We start from the raw sequence: 17,329 nt of genomic DNA, 5'->3' as shown, positions 1-17,329 counted from the left end.
CTCATGGTGAGTTCAAATAAAAAAAGGTAAAAAAAAAAAAAAAAAAAAAAAAAACATCAGAATTGAAGTGTAGAGTAAAATTTGGAAATTATATAAACATTTGAGAATGCATTCTGGTAAACGTCAATGGCTAGATCGAAAGCTCATCTTCAATGGGGACGGAAATATCAATTACCCTTTGGGGTTAATCCTGCCCTAAATTTCTCTATTTTTCATAGGGTTTTCGTTTGACAGCGGAGCCGCCGTTAATGTTGGTGTTGGTGTTGGTGTTGGTGTTCGTGTAAGGAGGAGGAAGATGAAGATGGTGGATTAAATTAATCAAAAACTCATGAAAGTGGGTTTGTAAAGCAAAGTGGTGGTAACTGAAACCTATCAGCGTTGACTATACTCCACTACAAAGTACTCCGAATTACAATACTGTGCCGCTGCCGATAATCAACAACCACGACGAGCCCAACAAGACAAGCTACAGCGACGACGATGAAGATGGTGAACAACATTTGAATTCAATGGCTTTCACTGATTTCGAAGACAATGACGGGTAGGATCACTAACTTCCACTAACTATGGTTAAGGGCTTCCTCTTTAACGTCGTTCTATTGGAGTTATTTTGCAAGTTTGTGTATCACAAGCTCTTTACGCATTTACCCTTTCTTTTTTGCGCGAAAAGACAAGAACACCCCTGGATAAACAAGCCCAGTTTATCTCGGAGATTAACTGGGGCCTGCTCGGAATTTATTACTCCGTATTTTTTTAATGACTGTAATATATTATTATTATTTTTTTTTTTTGTCACTATTTTGTCTTACTATTTTAGCATTATACACAAAGTACTACTCCGTAGTTTTAATTAAAAAAAAAAAAAAAATCAAATTCATGAAGAAAAAAAAAAACCTTGATACAAGAAAAAGAATCATAGATTATTACAAGCACTCATTTTTCTACGTATAAAAGTTGTTAGATTCTATAGTCATGTGTCAATTAGAAATTAACCTATTATGTTAACCAATTTTAGAGTCAATCAAATAATTAAAGTATGAGGGTTTCAAAAAAAAAAAAAACGTAGTAATTAAAATATGATACTTAGTTTTTGACTTTACCAATGACCCATTATTAAGCATAAAAGATTAAAAGGAAATCATTGTGTCATTTGTGGATGTTGGTTTAATGCCTTAGAAAATGTATATAATGCCAAGTTATTTTTAGTGGTTGACACTCGTAAGTTATTTAAGAAATAATTTGATTATATCTAATCAGATCAAATCAGATTTTATCTTTAAAGTGGGATAAACCAATAAAGGGAAGAAATCAATGGTTTTTAATGTCTAAATCTGATTTGATGTGAAATCTAGAAAATAAGATTTACAGATATAATGACTTGTCTAGCCAAAATCAATCCTAAATTGTAAATAAGTTTTGTATAAGAATTTCCGTATTTTATCGAAGAGTTGTCTAGATAATAAGATTATTTTGTATTTGGGATTTCATTCACAATTCTAGCAAAAATTGTTATTGCAATGTAAGCTACAATCTCATTTAGACTTAATTTTGATTTTAGTAAATAATTCAGTCAAAAACAATGTGTCAAAATTGTTGATTTTTGTTTTATGACAAGAAAATAGTTGCCATTTCTAATAACCAGACAAGTTGATCACCAAAAAGTTTTGTTGCTAGTTATTCTGGTATAAGTCTTTCAAGTAATTAGCACCACTATAAAGTTGGCAAATTGCCTACATTCATTTCCTGGTACTAAAGAAACCACCTTTTCTGGATGGTCTTGGTACCTTTGTTAAGGTTTTTTTACTTTTTAGTTATTATTATTGAGTTGTATCTATTCTCAATTTGGATTTTAAAATTAGGCATTTTTATTGAGAACATGTATAAATAAGAATCATAGAGAAGAGAAAAACAGTATTAATTTGCTCGGAGTACATGTAAAAATATGTAGGCTAATCGGTCAGTTTTTAGGGTAATATCAACATAAGAATAATCATTCAAACATGTAAATAATGCGCATTGAGATGAAGGCAAAAAATAATTTACAGATTGAGGGACCCATCCAAATTCTTTAAGGGACAAGGAATAAAAATTAAACTTCTCAAATGAGGTTGATGAGGTTTGATCTTTATCACAGTGAAGTGTAAGCAATATTCAAGAAAGGCAATTAGACCAAATTCAATCCAAAGGCAGCCATTAGTGTTTTCTACTTCGGGTTTGTTTAAGAAAAAACCCCTCAATATCTCTGGATATACCCTCGTAACAATCCCTCCCTCCCTCCTTCCGCCTTCCACGAGTCATGAGAAGCCAACGCGCTCTTGCTACACGCCTTAGCCATAAGTAGTTAAGATTAACCCTGCAACAAATACTCCATAATGTTTAGTTGATGTTACTAAACCTTAGAAGTCCTTGTAAAACATCTCAACTCTCTTTTTCTCACCAAGAAAGACATTCCATCACCCAAAAACATGGACCTACTGACTAGTGACTACTATTGCACATTTGCACTTTGTCCAAAATGCTTACCTCTAAAACTAAATAGCTAAGTGGGTCACAGTTGAAAACTACTCTACCCTCCTTAATCTCAATAAATTTGGACCAACATAAAAACAAAGAATGCATAAGCATATGGCATTGTCCCACTGAACCATACCACTAATTTTAGTGGCTATTAAGGGCCCCTAACTAGTGTATAAAGTAATTAAGGAAATTAAAGTATGTCCACAGATCACTATATCAATCTGTGCAACAAATATTGTAGTAATTGTAGTATGTGCTATCTTCTGAAACACAGACAAGCCCATCCAACCAGTATCCAAGAAGTAAAACTATATGAAACACATGCTTTCTTCTGTATGTACGGCTGTACGCGTTGGTGTACTCGGAATTTGTATGTAGGAATCTGACAAATCTTAAGAATGACCCAGCATGAATAACCTGGGCGTTTTTTTCATTGAATATGAAGTATAGGACACATACATCAGATGCACAGATAGTTACATGACAATGATTAGCAGCTAGAGCTACAGGGGCAGCGCCCATCTAGAAAAGAATGGCATTGAATGAAAAGCTTGCGCATCCTTTTGATGGACTGAGAATGATACAAGGGTACAACTAATGGATTATTTATGGCACTGATTCTTGATGATTGGCCACCCCGAGATATTAACAGGTGATGGAAGAAAAGCAAAAATCAGCACTTTAGTTTAGAATCGTCAAAATCTCTGGCTCATCGCGACAAGGAAACATAATCCTTCCTCACTGTTCCAAAAAAGTCATCGCATGAATTATATGCTATGATCTTGAAGAACTAGATTCAATTCCAAAGCTGATCTGGCAAGTGATTCACTCTTCCTGCATACAGAAACAGCTGACCTTAGCTGTGGTCAAGTAGCCACAAAAAAAGGATGAAATAATTTAGGCTTTCAATTATCCATTTAAGGTTATGGGAAAAGTAGTATAAATGCACAAAAAAATCTTCCAATTTATTTGGCACAAGCAATAATAACATTAAATGACGAAGCAGCAAAGATAGCTCAGCATTGATCCTTTTCACAACATAAACCTAGAATGCAAGTTACCTGGACAGTGCAGCAAGAAGGCCTTGTATCTGCTGCAGCTGGACAAAACACTGTTTGCAGCACGCAATCCTGTTGATTTTGAAGAATAAGCGATATTCAATATGCATGAAATAGCTATACGGATAAGAGTGATGGCCTATTCCTAGCCAGCCTCCCTTATAAAAAAGAAAGGGAAAGCAAATTTGGAGATTGGAGAGTATACCTTTCTTCTTGATGAAGATCAACACCCACAGAAGGAGGTGCTGAGATGGTTGAGCGAATTGTAGGTCCCAAAAAGGCAACAAGTTTGAGCAACAATTCCAGAGACATTTTTGCATGCCTGTAAAATATGGAAGTGAAATCACGATTTGAAAGATCAACCTAATGCCCCTTACCCAGGTTTAAGCAACTAGCTAAGAAGAGTAAATGAACTACGCTCTCATATACTGCCAGCTATTGATGTAGGAGTCCAAGATCACTCTTAAGCCTCCCAAAGAACTGCAAACTCAATTTCGCTTACTGACCCTCAATACGCTAAAAATTTTATTAAATTACTTTGACATGCACAAGCCAGAAAGTATGTTTAAATTACCTTTCCAACTTGCTGTCCAGGAGACCCACCAATATAGGTAGCATACAGGAGAACAAGTCCATGGTAACAATTTCCATTCTCTCCATGAAAACACTAATCACATCAGCCTGGACCTGAGCCACAAGGAGGAAAATATGCAATTTTAAGATTATTTCACCATAGGAGTATAAGCAAGATCAAATATCAAGCTCAAACAAAGATTAAAAGATAAAAGTACTCACCGAATGATCAGGTAACTTCTTCAATGATGTAATGGCACCTTTTATGTCATTTCGTTCCCACAAATGCCGCACCATCTGAATATCAATCGAATTAAAAAAAAATATGGTTTTGAAAAAATCATATCCAGATTTTTATGAAAATTATGTAAACTAAGACCAAATCACAGTTATGATGTCGATTGGAGAATCGTTTCTTTATGCCATGCTGCCTATTGAGATAATACTTCATAGAACATAGCCAGAAAACTACCTGTAACTTTTTGAGGCGAGAACGAAGACCATTCAGAAGAGCATCATGATTCTGCATAAGATCTTCAATAAAATATGCATCACTTTCTGAGGCTGATTCTCTACCAGAAACTTGCGGTTCTTCTTTCTGATAAAGTGATAACCAAGCAAAGTAATAAAATATAAGATCCAGGATTCCAGATAAACTATAACTAAACAACGAAGTTTCAACTATACCCAAAATTTGCAAATCATATTTCAATACAATGTCGCAGTTAAGGAAATTCTAGTTCTCAGTTCTCACAGACCACAACTATGCATTGATTTCTACATTATCCTCCCAGCCATAAGCTTAAAACAATCCTAAATTTTATACCATTTCACATGGCTGTCTTAGTTGACACCTAAATAAAAATTTAAAAAAAAAAATCTCAAAATATCTTATTTCAAAAAAAAATAATAATAAATAATAATAATAATAATAAATTTAGATAAGCTCATCAGATCAAGTAGGTTCAGAAACACTAATATCAAATAAAATCAATTGAGATTCAAACAAAATAAATACAGAAAAGAAAATAAGTTCAGAAATAAACAAAACAAAATAAGTTAAGATAAAATAAATTAAGTTAAGATGAAAAGAAGTTCTGACAAAAAAACTTGGGCCCTATTCTCTTAAACTTGAAATTATTTGTGCTAAACATAAATTATTTTTACTAATTAAAGTGAAACTATTTTTACTGGCTCTCTATAATATTTCTTCTATACAGTTACTAATTTAAATTTATTTGTACTGAATAGAAATTATTTTTACTAAACTGAACTTAATTTTACTAAATATTATTCTTTTTAAGGTGAAGAGAACAAAAACGCCTAAGGAGTGCTAAAGTTGACTATTTTCAGTACATTTTAGTACAATAGTGTATATCACATAAGGTGACTAAAGGCATTTGAATAGGTAAATCAGAAATATTATGACTCATATTTAAAAAATAATAAAAAAAAAAAAAAGGTTCAAGTGAAATGAGGTATGCTACTTCTATTGAACTATCTAGCCTCAAATATAGTAACAAATTTGATGAAAAAAAGGAAGAAAAAAAAAATACAAGTACTATATATAACTCAGCACAAGCAATAAGCAGCCTTAGAAATCTTAGAAGGCATTTCAGTATTTGAGTCGTCCAAAAACTTGACCGGTCCCATTTACAATAAATTCAAGGGCAAGCGAGCACAATACACGTATAACAGGATTATTATTCTATTTGTAAGAAAATCGGGAAGCACTAAACAGCAGTTATCAAAATTATCTTAGTTCAAAGACCATTAAGAAAATTTGCTTTCTGTTTGAGGACGGTCTTTTGTTTCTGTGGCAAATAAGGATTATAAGTTGTTTCCATGAGTTGGGAGAGGTTTACTTAAAAGAATGTGAAAAGTAACTTCTCAGAAATTTCATCACATGGAGAGTATAAACATACTAGCATGGCAGAGCTGTTCATCCTATCAGAAATGACCTCAGGGGATACACTGATCGTTTGATCTTCACCACCGCAATATTTTCCCCTTTTTTCAAATTTCTCAACAAGAGAACGTGTCCTTCCAAGAGAAACTGTCACTGCTAAATGAGAACAAAGACTTGAGTTAAGTTTCCCATAATTAAAAGTCGTTTGCAATTCGCAATTTCCAGGATAAGATTTCCCACCTCCATCTGCAACTTTTATATTTTGTATCTCTTTATGGTCAAATGAATCACCAGATACTGTGAACAAAACAAGAGAAAATTACTGATTATTAGCAAGAAAATAAAAGAAGTGAACCAGGAAGCATCTAAAGTGCTTTTACAAAGACAACTGCAAATGGCCAAACAAGATAGGTCTGCTGGCTGTCAAAACACGCACGCACGTACAAATAACATCCATCTTTATGGAAAGAGGTGAGATCTTACCACTCTGCAGGTTAGTATCTATAGGAGTAGATGGATTTTCTTTAAACTGCTCTTCAAAATTTTCAGGAGTGGGATTTCTGTCTTCACGCAAATCCCTAGCTCCCACTCCCAGTACAGGCCTATCAAGAAAAGTTGGATCTGCATTATCAATATCATATTTGCTACTGGATGACTTCTTTATGTGCATAGCCTGTCCAGGCTTTGCAGGTGTCATTGACTCTCTTCTAGAATTGGCAAAACTTCTTCCACCAGAGCTGTCTCTAGCACCCATGTCCAGAACATGCCTATCAAGAAAATTTGGATCTCCAGCATCAACATCAAATTTGCTCCTGGATGACTTTCTTATGTGCAGAGCCTTAATTGACCCCCCACTACCAGGCTTTGCAGGTGTAATTGACTCTCTTCTAGAATTGGAAAAACTTTTTCCACCTGAACTGTCTCTAGGAACAAAGGTTGGGGTAACAAAAGATCTACCACCAGCTTGAACATTAGATTTTCCTGATGTGGCACTAGGTGTACTTTGCTTTTTAGATGATAACTTGGTGGTTTCCTTCACGTCAGACGACATGGCTTTTGATGTATTACGTAAGCGTGTTTTGCGAGAACTGACTGGCTTCTCATCTGCGGTTACAAGGATACATAGACAGTCACTTACACAAGAAACTTGCATTACAAATTGCTAATTAATTGTTGGAAGATTAGGCGTACAGAAAAAAATGAACAACAGGCATGTAATATGGGTCAATAAGTCTGACTATACTCCTAGTATCCCCAAAAAGCAAAAGGTGCATACTAAAGACATCAGCACCATGCCATTTTGCCATAGCATAGTATAAACCATAGGCTCACATACAAGTGATACCAATGAAATGAATCTGATTACCTTTTATTCCAAGCGATTCTTGTTGCAAGGAAATCCACATATTGGCATGTGAACCAAGATCAGAATGGTCATTGGTATCAATCTACTATTGTTTAGGACTTTAGGGTGGATTGGATAACACTATAATCCTCAGGTTAGATTTCTCTAATTAGCACCCACCCTATCTCACATCTTGCTTAGTCTATACTTGGACAGTGACATAATACTCGATAGAGGATTGTAATGTTGCTAATTCCAACCAAATGAATAAGAAAAACCCTCGTGAGACCATCATGTGATGAATTAAGTCTCAAAGTAATACTTCCTCTGTTTTTTGTTTTTTGTTTTTTGTTTTTTTTTTTTTGTTGACAATGTTTGACTTTTACACTATTCATTAACTACACTATGACTAGCTTTTGTGATTTATAGCTACAATAAAACATAGTCAAGTGGGATCTTGTTTAAAACAACATCATGTATATTTTATTAATATCCACTTTTTATAATTTTACAATGTCAAGATTAGAGATATTAGTTGTTAAAATAGTGCGTTGGCAAGCGTGATTATAGAATGGTGTCAACTAAATAAAAACAGAGGTAGTATGAGGCTAACATCTGAGAGAATATGGAACATATGATACTCCGAAATCTATACAGTATACACAACAATCAAGATGCAGGCTGACATATGTTTATCCAGGGGGTTGAAACATCGAAAAAAAATATATCAGAAAGGAAATTTCTAAATATACCAAAACTTGGCCCAAGCATAGCCTACCCCACATGTCTAGCAGGCTAGATTATTGTGTTGCCCCATGTGATATACATGCTGTTGGGTTTTCTAAAATTATTATTAAAAAATACCCTAATGGCCTAATCATTTGAACTAAGCAACATCGCTGCAGCCAGCAGTTTTCTTTTTTCCTAGTATTATAGGAAGTAAGTTACAGGTAAATGAAACAGAGTCTGTTAGATTGAATTCAAGTTATCAGTAAACATTTATGTTAACAAAGGCCCAGGCTATGCCTTGTGCCAAGCCCGAGGGATCTTCCAATTTCCAACCACCATATTTTTCCATAACCTTGGCAGGCACAATCCAACTCCCATGCATGTGTACCTTGAGCCCAACCATTCTTAGTTCACACTCCCACCCTAGGCTAGAAGCTGTGGGGTCCAAGGCTCTGTTCATTTCACCTTTTAAAATAACATTCCAACTAATGTTCAAATAAGGTGAAGGAATTCAAAGGAGAAGAAAGCCTTAGCACTTAGCATTTTTAGTTTCACATATGCAACTAAAGGAAGACAAAACCTTTGTTGATGACTAAACAAAATAGAAACCTCTGCTCTCCACCCCCCCCCCCCCCAACCACCACCAAACTCCAAATTCAGTAAAGTCCTTAAGTTATTGGCACAATCTAAGAGGATGCAAACAAGATATAGTAACTGTTAGCTGTTATAGTGATTGATAGTTCTTTTACTAATTCAGCTTAAAAGTAGTTATTTTCTTTAAGTACTTGCACTGCCCTAACCCTACCGTTAAAGTAATAAATAAATAGATAAAGTGATAAACAGTTAAACACAAGATTGCCTTACCAGCTAATTTTGGTAGCTTTTTGCAAAACACTACACTAGATAGCTAAATAACACCTTAACGGTGGCCTTTGGAGAACACTACTTTGAGAAAAGCTAATTTTGGCCGCTTTTGCACAAACACTACTATTAAAGCTAATTTTGGTAGCTTTTGCAGAACAATACCCCAAGCTTAAAAGGATAGCGCTCACCACTACAGCACCGAACACTGATATTTGGTAGTGCTTTGACCCTACATTAAATGCTACTCCATAAACTAGTGCTGACTGCTGAAGTCTGAACATACCCACAAGCAAATCTCGTTAATTCTAATAGCAATTCCCATTCATTATTTAAATGTAATGAACATCTAACTTTTCCAATTTAGTTATCCTAGTTTGCAGAAAAAAAGGACATACAAAGAAAAGTCAAAATTCCAAAACATAGCAATAATACTCAAGTATTGTTGTCAATTTTCAGAAAGGGCTTCAACATCATTATCATTTGAAAAAAACAAAAATATCATCTTTAAGCTAGAGCTTCCAAGTGACAAGGAGTTGTAAATGCAAAAAGTTGCAGTCATATACTGGCCAGAAAAGGAGTGATGGTAACTAGATGAACCACAAAATATTTCCAGCTTCAATAATCTTTAAAGACAATATGACTTACAGTCCACATATATATTCTTAATATCTTTAGCGTCAATATCTGGGGACGTGGAACGAGAGCTGAAAGAGGACCCAACAGCTGACATTACTTCGGGAGACTGAGTTTCTCGCATATCAGCCTTAAACTCAACAGGGTTTCTCTCATGAGGTGCACCAGAATCAGCAATCCCATATGGCTGAACACGCTTCAAGCATTAAATAAAAGAAAGTTAAAGTTGCACTTTAAATTAAGGTACGAGTGTGTGACACTGTTGATACATGCATGCTATAGTGTTAAGTAGCTTAAACAAAGATAACAGCAAATCACGTACTGAGAGATCAGCCACCCAAACACCAACGGAGTTCCGATAGTAAGAGCAACCTATGACCTTTCCTTCATGAATACAGAGATCACCAAGTGTCGACCATCCCATATCAACAGAATCATGACAGATTACAGGCTCCCATGAATAAACCTATTGAATTATAGATGAGTATAATAGCATATAATTGTATTTTACTCAAATAGATTAAAAAAAAACCACACACATAAACAAAAGAATTTTGTTAGTATTCTGACCTTCAGGTTATTGTCATATCCAGAAAAGAGAGTCCTCCCATCAGGATGAAAGGTTAAAGCACGCACTCCTGCAGCCTGGATGATACAAAAATTACAATTGAAGCTTTGAGGCAAAATCTTGAATTGAGCATCATGTGATGTATAAAGACATAAGGTCCTCAGGCAGCATATAATGGGGTATGATGACACCTATTTTTTCACAAACATTATGAATTATGATGACTAGCCAAGTAGCCATCCTAAGTGAAGAAACTATAATTAACCACCCTGAAAATCTTATTTCAACTTCTCATAACAACTCAATGTACTAAAAATTGGTAAAGGGTGGCTATGAGACAAAGAAATGGACTTGATGATGATCAGTTATAAATTTAAAAAATTTCATTTTGGGGTTGACTGAGAATAATGCCTCCAACAAAAAATTGTGGCTCAGCCAAGAGGAAGAAATTCATTAATAGCTACGAATGCCTCCACCAGAACCTGTCTAGCACTTGCACTTACCACAAACCATAGCCTAGGATTCAACAGTGGTACGACAAAGATATTTCAAGTCAATAAGAAAATTTGTTACCTCAGCCCTGGCAGATCCAATCATTTCAAAAGTTTCCAAATCCCAGAATTTGACAGTTCTATCCGCTGAACCTGAAAAATGCTATACATAATTAGAGTACAGAAAATAACATCAGACACTGAAAGGGAACAGCTTAGCACCATTACATTAGCACTAACTCTAAGGGCATAAGGTCTGAGAGGTGCTCAAGTATAGGTTCAGGCAAAGAAGAGCAAAAACAAAAGGAGATTAGACCTTGAAGAAGGATCCATGCTATAATGGACATTTGTGATAAATGATGACGTAACAGCAAAGCACTTCATGACTAGACTGATAATGCTAAATTCATGAGAAAGAAATGGGGCCTCAAACCAAGGAAAGAAACAAAGGCAGCACTTTTTGTGAACCCGACATATTATATTGCTGAAAAGTAAGGACAGCATCAGCATATATGTGAGTGGTGGCTGCTCTGGTAAATGAAGAGCTATTGTTGAAGATACACTTTAATATGGGTAAAAGTGTAAATAACTAAATAGCATAAAACTAAAGACTTCAAAAATGGACTAGTTGGAGTCTTCAAAATCAATTGAAAATCTCAGTTGAGTTCGAGCTTATCACAAATATGTATATACACATTTATTGAAACACTTAACCGAGATGCAAGGATCCTGTGGCGGAAAGATATCCTCCAGCAAGCCTTCCACATGAAAATGCACTTGACTCTGAAATCTGAAAAGGAAAAATGCATGGGCTCTCCTTTCGACTTGTGCTCAACTGACATAAGCTTTTTAAGCAGGAGCTATAATGAAACTTCAAAGAGATTAAGTTGTGCGACAGTTAAGGCAAATTCTATCTACACTATGACAAAGATAAGTATCAACCTTAATATTAATTGCCACCTTGGGAAATGGTCACTAAGCGAAATAGAGTAATAAATGTAGAGAGAATGTGACATGCAACTTTATAAGCGATCAGTTCTAACCAAATGGATAAGTACCTGTGGCAAGAAGAAACTCAAGTGGGTGGAAGTCTAAGGATGTGATGGAACCATCATGAAACTTGAAATCATGCAACAACTTTCCAGCAGTCAAATCCCAGACCTGTGCAGAAAAGACATGTTCTACTTAAGGAAAGCCATCAAGATTCTGCAAATACCTAAGCTATCAAGATGCAAGTGCTTATATTATGTTCTCATCTTACCTTTACAACATTATCGGATCCACCAGAAACAACCCATCGACCATCAGGTGTGAACTTTATAGCATTGATCCCGAGATTGTGGCCCTTATATGTGTGAATACATCCTTTCTTTCTTATATCCCAGATCTTTAGGTCGGTGTCTGCTGAACCAGATGCAAAAAATTCTCCAAAAGGGTGGAATTCAACAGAAGTGCAATTGGATCTATGACCAGTAAGAGTTCGAACCACTACACTTCGAAAAAGCAGTGTTAAAATAAAGATGTACATTTAAAAAAAATTATTAAAAAAAATTCTCCGATAAACCAGAACGTAGAGCTATATAATGCAGTCAATACACAAATGACCAGAAAAGGTGTAAAAATTATACTTCGTATCAATAAAGTAATTATTATCCTAGATTAGATAAATCATCAATGCATTAATTCTACACTACCAAGGGCTACATTGTTCAAAAATTTAAGACATGAGGTGAGACATTGACAAACTCACTCTTTGCCTCTTCTAGATCCCATAACTTCACTGTACCAGAAGAAGCTCCACCAAGCACCAACACTTCTGTTGAATCGAAGGACAAGCTTTCTACTGGAGTGGTATGACCACATAGGCTCTGCAAAACCCAAGAGCAATAGCTAAGAATAAATTCTAACATAACACCTCAAACATCATAAAGCAGTGTTGCAATCAGCAGGATATGAACAACATCACCCTTCAGCATCATGAATAAATACATCAACCTTCAGCATCATGAATAAATACATCACCCTTCATAACAAAAGAGGCAATTGTACACTCCTCGATCCTCAATATAACATATCTCAATCAGATTGTTGCTGCTATGAAATACAAGCATTACTCGATATCACTACATTGAGTTCAATGGTGTTATAATATATAATTCGTTATAAAAGAAAAAAAATCCATCCATTCTTGCTTAAACAAGCAACAAGATCGCAATCTACAAGTGCATTTAATAGAGGATAGTAGGATACCAAGGGTGTTATTGTAAATACGCATTATATTTACCTACGTATATGAGAATCAGAGCTTCCTAGAGGGTAAGCTGAATTATCACAGACTAAGAGCTTAGGTTTACCTAGATTTACCTATTAATTCTTTAAAAAGTTTTCATTTTCCCATTATGATTAAGAAAAAAGGAAAACCCAAAACTTACAACTATCTATAAATCTTCCTTCTAACTTGCACCTAAATAAAGGTATCATAGCACATTACTACAATATACAAAATTAATGACCCTAAATCAAAAGTCCCAAAAGAAGCAAAACAGAACGGTTCAATCAAATAAGTGATCAACCCCAACTCAAGTCCAAAGTAGTCAAAACAGCTTAATTGGAATTCTTTCTGTAAACTTTGCTACTAGCTAGTTGCTACCAACTAATCCCTAACTACATTTACTAAATACAGAAATCTTCCATGGAACTGAACCTAGTAGACAAACAACCAAAACCCGGCAAAACGATACATCTATAAGACTATAACATCATCATTCACATTAAACTCTAATGTCTAAGCACTAAAATGCACTTAATTAACATATTTAAATTTAAATAAAATAATCTCTTCAAAAAAAAAAAAAAAGTAAATTGATTTAAAAGAAATGTACCATCAAAGAAGTTGGTTTGCCAATTGACCACAAGTTAACTTTGTGATCATCTCCACCCGTCAGAAGAAGGCGACATGCTTTCTTCCCAATCCTAAGACAATTCACATTTGCTGAGTGTGCCGCAAATTCCTCTTTACATTTTATTTTTGGTCAAGAAATTTTCCAAATAATTAATCAACAAATTACACATTCATTCAAAGTTTCACCCAAAAAAAAATTAACTTTAAAAAAAAAAATAAAAAAAAAAATCAAAGGCCAACCCATTATCCCAATTCAACTAAAAAATTAACCCAAAACAAATACAGAACATGGGAAGTCGGTGGAAAGAGCAGAAAACGCCAAAAAAATAAAAAAATTACTACTTATTATTTAAATTTCAAAGAACACAAAAACAGATAAATAAACTAATCAATTAATCATGAACCAAACAAATAAATGGTATAATCAAACTAACATTCCAAGCAATTTCCAGCTTAGATCAGATGAATAACAAAATGAAAAATTGAAGTACATTTAATTTGATAAAAAGAAAAAACCAATTAATTTTTAATTTTTTTAAGATAAAAACTAAAAAGCAGCAATTTAAACTAAATAAAGTGAAAATACAAAGGGGGAATTTAAGGATACGGAGCTTGTAAGCACGTTTCGCCATTAAAAGCCAAAAATGAGAATTTAGGAGTTAGATTTTTGGTATGAGAAGAAAAGGGTACTTTGTGTGCAAGATAAGAAAGCAGAATAATTCTGGGTTTTTTGGGAAATTGAGAATTTAGTGAATAATTTGAAGGATTCGAAGAATGAACAGCAGTGAAGAAGAAAGTTTCAGAGAGAGAAGAGAGAGAAAGTGGAGGAGAGAGAAAGAAGGGATTGTTTGGATTTTGGAAGGATTGATATAAGACGCGGTAATACAGTAATTTAGTGGAAATTGGGAGTATTGTATTTTTAGTGTGATCAAGGTTTTCTTTTTTTTTTTGGTTGTATTTTTTACGAATATTTTTTAGTTTATGTCAATTTCTTACCATTTTGGGATATATTGCACTCTAGTACAAAGATTTTTATTTCATGTAAAATATGTTTTCTCGTTTTGGTTTCTACATTATGTTTTTTAATATCTTAAATCTACTTGAATATTGACGAAAGATTGGAAAAGATATAAGAGTTACAATATTTGGAAATGGCATGTGCAAGGATAAGACGTGTATTTTCCTGGCCAAGGTCGAGGGAATAAAAGGTGACTATATATTGGCTTTATACTTATTCAATTACATCTTTTTAATGTTGGATATTGGTCTATTATAAATAAGAATAATGTAATATTCTAATCTTTAATAAGAAGTGAAGTTTCTTTAAAGGAAGTGATGAGGTACATGGTTGGAGATCACACTAGACTATAGTTCAATTTTTATATCCTTCATATCATTTCTTACCTTATAAATGACTTTACACGAAACTTAGCATGAAATGGATAATGGTAAAAGGGTGAAATTTAAAGACACTAGCACTTAAGGGTTATTTAAAAATCTATTTCAATGCTTGAGAATGACATTATAGGTGACAGACTGACAGGCGAGAATGTGAGATTAAACTACGAATTAATTGTATATATACCTTTAAATTGGAATCAATTGCTCTTGGCACGTGGAAAATTAAGGGCCTGTTCCGATTGACTGAACTCAGCTGAACTGAACTGAACTTATTAATTAGTGATTTTTAACTACGGATTAGTGATCTTTGATTATTTATTGATTATTTATTACTATACATATGTGTATATACAAATGTACATATTAAAATATTTACGAAAAATATACTATATAATTATAATTATAAAATGTATGGAAAATATATTAAAAACTTGAAACCTCTAAACATTTTAAACACATATACTATTTATTATTATTATTATTATTTATTGATGATTGTTATTATTATTTATTGATTATTATTATTATTAGTATTATTATTTCAATTATTATTGTTATTATTATTATTATTATTATTATTATATCTCAAAAACAAAAGTCATACAACCTACAATAAATTAGTGGGAAGCCGAGATACAATCTGGGCCCCCACTCCTCTAGCTATAGCAAAACCTACCCTAGTGAAGATATGAGCTGCAGCACGAGCCCCAATGTCTTGCGTCGTCGAGAACCTCTGAATCCGCTTCAGTAACGCAACAGCCTCCTTCTCTAATTCCCCAAGCGAAGAAAAGGAGAAGGGTATGAAACCATATCCAATAGCCTGACATCGAGCTTCATACTTAACCCGCTTCCGATGAGCAGCATCAGCCACAACCCGCCCAGGAATAAAGTCAGATAGCCCTGACTGTGTCAAAGGAGAAGACCCTGTCAAATCAACACAGACATCGCGACCACGATCCCATGAATAAAGTGGGTTATTATTATTATTATTATTATTATTATTATTATTATTATTATTATTATTATTATTGTTAATAATAATATTATTATTATTATTATTATTATTATTATTATTATTATTGTTTTTGTTGTTGTTGTCGTTGTAATAAGAGCTTAAAAGAATGAAATTTGGCTTTATATCATTAGCAATATCATTAGACATAAATTAAGAGCTGAGCTGAGCTGAACTGAACTGAACTGAATTTCAACGGAACAGAACAGGCCCTAAGAAGGTTTATTTACTTGTTGTCTAATTACATACTATTTTGATTACATAATCAATCTTATTAATTAATGAATTACATGTGCAAGTGGGTTATTATTGATAAATTTTCTCTTAGACGAATTACCTGTTCTCATACGTTTATTTTGAGTTCAGTTCAGTTCAACTCCTAATTTCCTTCTCTTATAAAATATTCAGTTCAGTTCAGCTGAGTTCGGTATATGAGAACAAGCCCTTAAATAGTTATATTTTTTGTCACTAGATTGATCTCACAGTGCGGACAATAAGTTATTGTTTGGATATGATGCTTTATTAGTTGACATTTCTCCAAAAGTAAGAGAAAGAACGACAATTGTACAATATCCTAAATCTATGTTTAGCGCCTGTTCTCATTGACTCAACTCAGCTGAATTGAACTGAACTGAGCTGAATTGTATTGAACTGAACTGAAATGAATATTTTATAAGAGAAGGAAATTAGGAGCTGAGCTGAGCTGAACTGAACTAAACTGAACTGAACTGAACTGAATTTCAACTTAAGAGAACAGGCTCTTACTATGTCAAGAGTCATTTGATATACATAAAAATTTTATAAATAAAAATATAAAGGTTTAAATCATAATTTATACTAATATATCATTGTGTATGAATAGACATTGTTAAAGACTACAATTTTCTATTATAATATAAATTTTATGTTTGAATGTGTCAAATAAATTTCATCAAAGCCAATAACTAGATAACATGCAAATAACACGTGTATCTTTTTTGAAAATTCAACTCACTTATTATTCACATCATCAAAATAATATAACTTTTACATTTTCACTTATAAGTAATTAAATATAGTAATAATTAAATATGCGCATTAAAAACATACAAATGTCAAATGAGGTAATTTTCATAATAAACATGGAGAAAAACAAATTTGAAATTTCAAAGCTCTAAGAAAAAAATAAACACTATAGATACATTGATGTCTCAACAAATATTTTATAATTCATAACCAAACTTGATAAATTCTTGGATCACTAAAAATTGCTTCATTTTAAAACCATTGAGAAAAATAATGTAAGTTAGTTAAATTGTCGTTGTTAATTAATTGACGAAGGTACAAA

The 17,329-nt window shown here is 33.6% G+C and overlaps 1 protein-coding gene across 3 annotated transcripts; it reads right to left on the bottom strand.

The window, feature by feature from the left end:
- Positions 1-2,925: 2,925 nt before the first annotated feature.
- Positions 2,926-14,469, bottom strand: LOC145636300 (katanin p80 WD40 repeat-containing subunit B1 homolog KTN80.1-like). Of its 3 annotated transcripts, none has more exons than XM_081687822.1 (18): positions 14,197-14,469; positions 13,570-13,700; positions 12,438-12,555; positions 11,949-12,175; positions 11,746-11,848; positions 10,770-10,840; positions 10,199-10,273; positions 9,951-10,094; positions 9,641-9,824; positions 6,541-7,161; positions 6,298-6,354; positions 6,110-6,213; positions 4,621-4,746; positions 4,371-4,445; positions 4,150-4,262; positions 3,781-3,897; positions 3,579-3,647; positions 2,926-3,351 (listed from the first exon to the last, which is right to left on the bottom strand). In XM_081687822.1, exons 1-18 carry the CDS (start codon positions 14,219-14,221, stop codon positions 3,285-3,287), a joined length of 2,427 nt encoding a protein of 808 aa, XP_081543948.1. In that variant the 5' UTR covers positions 14,222-14,469; the 3' UTR covers positions 2,926-3,284. The 3 variants fall into 3 exon arrangements, with proteins under 3 accessions (XP_081543948.1, XP_081543946.1, XP_081543947.1); XM_081687820.1 differs by having other exon boundaries at positions 6,074-6,213; positions 14,197-14,467; XM_081687821.1 differs by having other exon boundaries at positions 6,074-6,210; positions 14,197-14,467.
- Between the last annotated feature and the right edge of the window lie 2,860 nt (positions 14,470-17,329).

Source organism: Chenopodium album, chromosome 6, assembly GCF_948465745.1.
Source record: "Chenopodium album chromosome 6, dcCheAlbu1.1, whole genome shotgun sequence".
NCBI classification, from domain to species: Eukaryota; Viridiplantae; Streptophyta; class Magnoliopsida; order Caryophyllales; family Amaranthaceae; genus Chenopodium; species Chenopodium album.
This window is presented reverse-complemented; position numbering and strand designations above follow the sequence as displayed.

Bases quoted from the DNA above. Each gene is read 5' to 3' on its own strand.
- LOC145636300 (XM_081687820.1), bottom strand. From the start codon at position 14,221: ATGGCGAAACGTGCTTACAAGCTCC. The intron at 10,274-10,769 runs GTAACAAATTTT...TGTATCATCCAG, and splicing joins TTGGATCTGCCAGGGCTGAG to GCTGCAGGAGTGCGTGCTTT. The intron at 4,263-4,370 runs GTGAGTACTTTT...CTTGTGGCTCAG, and splicing joins AGAAGTTACCTGATCATTCG to GTCCAGGCTGATGTGATTAG.